The 9,050-nt window shown below is 33.0% G+C and overlaps 2 protein-coding genes and 1 non-coding gene across 4 annotated transcripts in view; 1 reads left to right on the plus strand and 2 right to left on the minus strand.

Moving 5' to 3' along the window:
• On the plus strand, positions 1,792-4,485 carry LOC109349588 (polygalacturonase-like). The gene is made up of 4 exons (XM_019590449.1): positions 1,792-2,332; positions 3,264-3,553; positions 3,661-3,889; positions 4,022-4,485. The coding sequence occupies exons 1-4, from the start codon at positions 1,871-1,873 to the stop codon at positions 4,238-4,240; spliced, it is 1,200 nt and encodes a 399-aa protein (XP_019445994.1). The 5' UTR covers positions 1,792-1,870; the 3' UTR covers positions 4,241-4,485.
• Positions 5,468-5,539, minus strand: TRNAK-UUU. The gene has a single exon. It is a non-coding gene; the product is annotated as a tRNA-Lys (tRNA).
• The window catches only part of LOC109349510 (peroxisome biogenesis protein 1), a 14,307-nt gene continuing 12,046 nt past the window's right edge, over positions 6,790-9,050 (minus strand). For both annotated transcript variants that reach the window (XM_019590340.1, XM_019590339.1), the window contains 3 exons: positions 8,618-8,735; positions 7,627-7,911; positions 6,790-7,076 (listed from right to left, as the gene is read on the minus strand). In XM_019590340.1, coding sequence (XP_019445885.1) covers positions 7,038-7,076; positions 7,627-7,911; positions 8,618-8,735 — 442 coding nt within the window. In that variant the 3' untranslated portion in view covers positions 6,790-7,037. The remainder of the gene's footprint in view (positions 7,077-7,626; positions 7,912-8,617; positions 8,736-9,050) is intronic.

Genomic DNA, 9,050 nt, shown 5'->3' on the forward strand with positions numbered 1-9,050 from the left:
TATATATATATTGTTAATCCATAATGTTATATTATTAATTCGTAGATATAATTGATATGTTGTTAAACAGTGTTGTTAGTAGTGATATATATATTATTAGATGACATGTGTAATATAGTATTATGTTATTAACCAATTATTATTAAATCAATTTTATGTCATAATGTTGAAATAGATAATTTAAAATGTATTTAAACTTTAAATTATTTTTTATATTTTTTTATTGTTAATTACCTAAATAACATATAAGATTATAATAAACAACATAAATAACTGAAAATTATTTTTAATATTTATTAATTTGTGGATACCCGCAAGATCTGTTGAGTGCCCAATGACCCATGAGTAACAAACTCAATGAGTATCAGCATGAGTCTAAGGCGGGTCTAAGTCCAAAATTGAAACAACAAGGTGGGCTCTGATAATGCATTACCCGAACCTAACCAAACTCATTGTCATCTCTACTTATACTACACTACATATTAAAAATCAAAATGTAAAAAAAAAAAAATGATTGTGTTTCATTTATTGAATGATAAAATACAATATTGAATGAATTGATTTGAATGAGTTACAAAATTACAACGACAAATAAGTACAAATTCACTTACTTCAACTTATTTTTCATCTTAACCATCAATTTTATAGATATCTAATAGTTTATATCTATTTACTCATTCAAACCATTAAATTTCTCTAGAATTGATAACTAGGATGAAGAGTAAAGATTAAATAAATCCATATAAAATAAAGAAAAAATAATAACCTAATAACCAAAACTAACTCTAGCTATAAAAGGTAAATGAGTATAAACTAATTAATATTGCAATAAAATATTAATCAAAATACAAAAATATATTTTAACACCAACAAAACAAAATAGAAACATTGAAGAATTGGCTCAAGTATCAGTATTACTTACTCCTGTTTCAAAAAAGATTGTATTATGATCTCTATAGAGTTTGGCTTTTATGAAATTCCTCATGCTACAAAAAAAATGTATTTGGGTTTAGTCGACAATGATTTTTGTGGGGCTTCTATATCCTTGAAATATATTATTCACATATTCATTTTACTCACTTATGTTTTTTATTTTATCAATTTCGTCTCTCAAAATTTGGAAAACTCATAATGGTTCCGAAAAGTTTAAATATTGATCAAATTAATTATTTTTAGAGTCAAATTAATCCCTATCAAATATTGTAAAACATGTTAAAAAAAGACTAACTCAACTTTCGTTTAATTTTTTTTAGCTATTTTGAGTTTTTTAATTTTTGAGAGACTACATTCCTATTTTGTTTATATTATTTTTAGAGTGAGGATCAACTTACTCCATTAAACTTACTCTTCATTCTAATTATCGATCCTAAAGATATTTAATGTTTTAGATATACTCACTAATTCATATAAAAAACTGAAGTTATGTAGTAAATGAATGCTTCTCTTATTATTACACCACTACTAATATCGACTACAACGCTCATTATGGGGCGCCTAAGATATTACATGCCTAAGTCACTATCATTGGTTTGATTGTGTGAAAACAAATAACACTTTCCAGCAGTAACTAAGGAACAAATTGAAACTGAAAGGGTACTTCCACATATACAGGCTCACATATAAAACTCCAAACTTTTCTGCGCTGCTTTTCCATTGCAAGCATTAATTTCTAGGTTGAATTATTTATTTTAATTAACAAAGCAATTGCACCAAACAAAACTAACCTGCACTGTGCACTCCACCCAAATCCCTTAGCTACACCCTATAAATACCTTCATAATCCGTCCAACTCCCACACCTCACCACCTTCTTCACAATTTCTACCACTCTATTTTCCCAACTTCTTACTCTTTATAATTCTCTCTCAAACATGACAAACACAACTTCAAAACATTGCCCTCTTCTTCTTATCATTCTTATGATCATATGTTTTGTGTTGAATTCAGCAACAGCTGAAACATTAACATACAATGTTGTCAACTTTGGAGCCCAACCAAACAGCAAAATGGATTCCACAAAGGCATTCCTTAGTGTGTGGTCTAAAGCTTGTGCCTCGGCCAACCCCGCCGCGATTTACGTTCCAAAAGGGCAGTTCTTGCTTGCTAGTAGCATCATCTTCAAAGGGCCTTGTGCCAACAAGGCTATTTCCATAGCCATTGATGGCACATTGGTGGCTCCCTCTGATTATCGTGTCATTGGAAATGCCGGTAACTGGCTCCATTTCGAGTATGTTAACGGCATTTCCATTCGTGGCGGGGTGCTTGATGGCCAAGGCACTGCCTTGTGGGATTGCAAGAACTCAGGGAAAAGTAATTGCCCAACTGGAGCCACGGTATATTTTTCTCTTTCCGTTTTACATTCCATTTTTTCATTGACACAATTATTGCACATGGTTTGGTTTTAAATTTGTATTCTAAGTTACGTTGAGTTTATTTAATGAGGGGGTTCATGGAATGGAACCGTTTGTAACTGCTCAATGTGGTTGCTAGAAGTTGAAAGCATGTATGAAGTGAAGAGTTAGTAATAGTACACCAATAATAATATGTTATATTTATAAGAAGATATCCAAATGGGGTCCAGAAAATGTGTGGCTAGTTTTCTGGGAAATTGGGGACCTGGATTTGTTGATAATTTGGTACCCACTGAATTTTGGATATTTCCTAAAGAGGAATATTATTTCAACAGCTAATTAAATTGTATAACTTCTTGTATAAAGTATCAAGTTTATTTTTGTTAAGAATTAGCAAATCAGTCAAAAAAAACCAATGTATTAGGTAGTAGAGTTTCATACATAGTAGTTAGAAGTTTTATAAAGTATAGAGTAAATTTGTTGATATCTTTTTTTGATAAGGAATTTCTTGATATGGGATTTTGGGTATCAATCATATTATAATAACGTTGACTTTATAAGGAAATACCTAGCACATTTAACATAACACCACATGTGCTAGACTAATCCAAGTTCAGAGCCGGATCTCAAATCTTCAAGGACAAGAAAAGAAGAGTGAAAAGGCTATATATAATATCCTAGTATAACTAAATGATAAGGAGGTAGCTTGCACTGTCGTTAATGACCATTTTTATGTGGTGATTCCATTTTGGTTACTTCACATTTTAATTCCATTAAATATTGGTTTTTTAGTATTATTGCTCAGTAAATTAACAAATAAAACTCCACCAACAAAATTATTTGAAATTTAATATATATGAATAAAACTTACTAGTAGTGACGGCTTATTTTCTGTTGTGTGAAACTGTTGCAGACATTGGCATTCAGCAACTCCCAAAACATTGTGATAAATGGGTTGACCTCAATGAATAGTCAAATGTTTCACATAGTGTTTAACGGATGCCAGAACGTGAAAGCACAAGGGGTAAAGGTCATTGCCGATGGAAACAGCCCTAACACTGATGGCATACATGTTCAAATGTCCTCACACGTTACCATCTTATACTCTAATATTCGAACCGGTGATGATTGTGTCTCCATTGGTCCTGGCACCACCAACTTGTGGATCGAAAATGTTGCATGTGGCCCAGGCCATGGAATAAGGTATACTCACTTTAAATAACAAGGAAACAATGTTAATGTTGCGTTAACGTGGCTCGAATCTATATATTAGTCTTCTGTAAAATAATGATCTTTATTGTATGTTGTAGCATTGGAAGCTTAGGAAAGGATATGAACGAACCTGGGGTACAAAATGTGACAGTTAAAACAGTTACATTCACCGGCACTCAAAATGGTGTTAGAATAAAGTCTTGGGGGAGACCAAGCAATGGATTCGTAAGGGACATTCTTTTCCAAAATGCAATAATGGTCAATGTCCAAAACCCCATTGTAATAGACCAAAATTATTGCCCAGATAATAAGGGTTGTCCTGGTCAGGTTAGTAATTAAACTCTCAAATGTTAATTTCAAAATCACATTTTTTTTAATGGGAAAATGAAAATTATGATTGGTTATTGTGTATTTGGATTGAGAGTGAGCTTATTTTTCTTCTTTTGATATAATTAACAGGCCTCTGGAGTCAAAATCAGTGATGTTACATACGATAACATTCATGGAACATCTGCAACACAGGTTGCTGTGAAATTTGATTGCAGTTCTAGTTATCCATGCAGTGGGATAAGGTTGAAGGATGTAAAACTTACTTACAAAAACCAAGTTGCTCAAGCTTCATGTAATCATGCTGGTGGAGCTGCACTGGGTTCAGTTCAGCCAGAGAGTTGCTTCTAGACCATATATATGTGCTAGGATTAAAACAATTATTTATACTAGAATAATGAATTGAGTCTTTATCTTTGTCCTTCTCTACAGAGTCATTACAACAAGAGTGTATCACTATAGTAGTTTGAAAAATGCAGTAGTGTACGTAGTTATTGGTCCATTGCTTGAGCCTGTTACATATGTAGCAACTAATTGGGCAGTGGAGCCTGGACTTGTAATTGGTATGAGCCAAAAAATTGGTATGAACCATAGAAAGTTCAAATATGTATGAGAGTATGAGGGATTATTATTGTACTTCCACTATGTATATTTGTAGCAAAGAAAATGAAGGATATACGTAATATATGATGAAAGGTTATATAAATTATATTTTGGACTTTCATATTATCTTTCCAGTATAAATTGATGATTAACTTTGGGAGTAAGAATATAGATATAAAAAAGTTAAGGTACATATTAAAAAAAATGAAGGAATTGCATATTTCCAAAAAAATAAAAAACATAAACTTTAGCTATTCATGATTTTGAGGTTTTTGAGAAGGTTTATGATATGAGGGGGCCACAGATTGGAGTAAGTAGAAATATGTCTGATTTAAATGCTGAGAAAGGAAAGGAAAATGATGTCCCAATACCAGAACTTGAGCATAATGTAGAAAATTGAAGAGAAGTTAGAAACCAGTTTTTGTTGACATTTATTTCTGGCCATCCTTCTTCTTCTTCTTCTGAGTCCACTACCACTCTCATGTCTTATATATTAGACTCTAGCCATAGTGTGAAGGGAATTGTCGAATATATGATAGAGGTTGGTAGTAAGAAGGGTGCAGCTTCACCTAGTGCTGCATGCAAGTTTCTCTGGAGAAGGTGTGCTAAGGATTGTGTTTTTCTGTCTCTACAGTTAAGTCAATAAGTAATGACTTGCATTATTTAGTGGGAGCCACTAATAACAATTACCTGTAGTTTAAGTGCACTCCATTCTCAGGGTCCCTTATGAGAAAACCTTTTTTTTTACTAATATCCAACAACTCAATAAAGGAGGAGCATGATTATGATTTCACAATTTTATCAAGGGTTTTGTTGAGCGAGGTTAATGAGTTCAAATAGATATTGGAAAATCAGCTTCGTTGCTCCTTAAAGTTTTAAATACATTGTTTTCTCAATATAAAACTACCCTTGTTTTCTCAATATAGTAAATACACGACTCTCTTCTCTTTTAAAAGAGGCAAAAATACACACATTCGCCGTCTGTGGGGATCGAACCCACGACCACGTGGTTAAAAGCCACGCGCTCTACCACTGAGCTAAGACGGCTTACTGGTGTAATGTCGTCTTAATATTTATTAACCTATAGTAATCTGGCGTGCCAATCGTGTTTACTACAAGGGGAATCACTGAACGAGTTCTAGAATAGAACTCTCTTCCTTTAAATTAATCATATAAATAGTTTCTTTTAATATAGTGTGATATCTTAAATATATTTACTAAATAAAATACCTCACATAACGTACGTCCTAATCTCTTTGTTTGCTCTTTTTCCATTTCTTAATGTTTCACCCTCATCTTTTGCCTGGCATGTGCTCCTCAAAAATGAAGAAAAAAAATAAAAGACTCAGAGAAAAGTTGATTATTTTTTAGTTATTTAAAAAATATTATATTTCTTCGTTGTATATTTGGGTGACCCAATAAGAGAGCTTATAAGCATTCCTCTAGAAACTCTCAAAGTCAGGGTCAAGCACAAGCAAAAATCGTGAACTAAACAACGTGGTTTTGAGAATGACATTTGCTGATACACACATATTATCATATCTCATCATATTTATGTAATTTATACATATTAATAGTAGTTAGTCTCATTTTCTTGTTGCTTTAATTACTTGTATTTCCCTCAACTTCAAAAGTTTGTGTCTGGGTTCTCAACCTATAAAAATTCATAATTAAGTCCCTGATATACACATTTTTTGCACATAGTACAATTGAAATATGAACATGTTGGTTGGTTCACTACTATGTTTTGATATGAGAGAAGATATGAACAGCATAATTATTAAATATTTTTCTCACCAATCATAAAGTGTGGAACAACATATGTGCTCTCATGGTGGAGGACCATGATAGCTATGGTGATTCAATGTGGTCATGCTAATACAAAAATGAGTCATATAATAATATGATTGTTATACTAGTATCTATTTAAATTATGAAAGTAACAAACAATTGAAGACATTACTGCTTTCTAAAGTGATGTCTTCTAGACTTTAGTAGGCCAGACCTAGAACTCTAGAACCAGTGTTAGCTACGACTGGGGCCGCCGTGGCGCCACCTGCTTGGTTAATTAGGTTTGGAAATTAGATATCTTATTTTATCTGGAAATTTAAGGTGATAACAAATTCCTTTGTATATTCTATAGACTAATACTCAGTAATTGAAAGCTTGATATTTGTTTCGAAGTGATGAAATTAAGTGACTAAAAAGGGAAGAAATAATAGAAAACTTAATGCTTCCTTTTCTGTTTTCTTTGACCATTGCACATTGAGCCTTGTAATTTCACATGGCCCACAATAAAAATTGAAAGCCAAATAAATAAATTGCAGATGCATTTTTCTTTACCTACTTTATTCGTAATATTGCAGGAGGCATTTGCATTATCTACTACAATAAATGATGAGTTGAACTATAATCAACTCCTGTACAAATTTATTATTAACTAAAATACAGGTACAAATGAACAGAAAAGACTTCTTCAGAAAAAAATGGAATACCAAAGAGAAGCTTCTACCTCATCAATAAATTGCACTGTGTTATTTGATTGTCACGCTAGAGTTGCCCTCTTGCCTTTTGCATCCCTTGACTGCAACAATTATATGTTAACCAGTTGAAGAAAAAGGCATAGCTAAACACAGTAACAGACCTAGAAATTTTTTATATTACAAATATCATTCTAAATACAGCAAAAGAAAATCATGAAAATATCTGACAAGTTTATTATTATTTATCGGATTAAATCAGGGTAGCACTTGCCCCATTTCATTTGTAATTAACAAAGGAAACCAAGGCTGACATCTATGGATTACACTTAAGTCATCTATACACCCATTGTGGTACAGGAGTTTTTTCTTGGGACAGAAACTTAAATATGCAGATATGTGCTTTCAGAAATTGAACAAAAAAATCAGGTAATTATTACATGGGCATCTATCATCTCCTTTCAAATTAGGATTAATCATCATTTTCAGTCACTCGTGATAATTTGAGAGAGATGTTAATGTTTATGAAGGTTTCAACAAAGTTTAAATTACAGATCGATCAGCATGGGCTTGCCTTTGCCTAATTCCCAAGCATAAAGACAATACACACACAGAGAGACTGGGGAAGAGAAGGAAGAAGAGAGAGGGAGAAACCTGGGCAGCAGCAGATCTCTTCGAATCCAGGAACTGATGATAAATATTGTAGAGTCTTCTTTTCTCTTCTTCTGAAACAGATGGTCTAGCCTTGGAGGCAGTGAAGTTCAGATGAGCACCGGTAATAATTGGTGTTGTCGTGGGCCCAGTGGCGTCAATATTTTCCAGAACATCATGGACTGCTGCGAGTTGTGCATCTGAGAGGAGAGCTTGGAGGTCAGCTCCACTGAATCCCTCAGTCATATTAGCAACTGTGGCCAAATCAATATCATCGGCCATTGGCAACTGCATTAAATAGAAAGACACATCTTGATTGACAAAGAAATGTTTGTGAATTGTGACAATAAATCTGCCACCAGTCTTGCTCAAAACCGGGATCATCAAGACAAAACAAAACACATTGAGATAGACGAACACTTCATCAAGGAGAAATTAGATTGTGCACTGATTACTAATGCATATGCGTTCCTTCAGGGGTTCGATTAGCAGACACAGATTTCAAGATCCCACTAGTAAGCTGAGAATGATAGATATCCATTCACCAATTTGAGGGGGAGTGTCAGAAACCCTCCCACAAATATAACATCTACATAATTATAGTATATTGAATGATAATTTGGACAGATTATTATTTGCTTTATTTTAGAAAAGCAGTCAACTGCGCTTGGTCTATATATTGTGAGGAAACCTTGTACAGAGAATAAATTCAAAAGAACTATTTAGTGTTTTACAAAATATACATATGAAACTCTTTAGTGTTTTATCGCATAGCATTTACCCCAGGTATAAAAGTCCCAACAGGATATTTTTATAAACAGACCGTGAGCAATAAAAGAAACACAAACCATAATCATATAATTCTTATGCATATGAAACTGTAAGATTTTATCACAAAATATTTACCCCACAAATAAAAATCCTAATAAGATATTTATAAACAGTCTGAAAGCAAGAAACAAGACATAGACCATAATCATATCGTTATGCATACCTTTCTAGAAAGTACACTCAAAATTTCCAATCTCTCATTTGAAGATGGGAAATCGCAGAATAGAAGTCGATCTAACCTACCAGGTCTCAACAGCGCTGCATCAAGTAAATCTGGTCTGCTGCTTGACATGAAAAAAAGGCATCAGAGTTGCCAATAATTAATATCCATTTCCCTTTTGTTCTGTCTCCATATGTGTGTGTGACAAAAAATAGTCTAAACAAACAAGCTTGATCAATTGTAAATTTATCCCAGCCAGGATACTTTTTCAACCAAGTACAACTAATAAGCTGAGTTAGCTTAGAATAGAACAATGGTTGTTATGATTCTATAATTTGACATGTGGAATAAATTGCAATCAGACCTGATTAAATTAAAGGTGACTAAAATTCAGTGGCATTGTGAAGTTTACTCAATGGACTACTTGCATCTTTAA

Source organism: Lupinus angustifolius, chromosome LG06 (genome assembly GCF_001865875.1).
Source record: "Lupinus angustifolius cultivar Tanjil chromosome LG06, LupAngTanjil_v1.0, whole genome shotgun sequence".
Classification (NCBI taxonomy): Eukaryota; Viridiplantae; Streptophyta; class Magnoliopsida; order Fabales; family Fabaceae; genus Lupinus; species Lupinus angustifolius.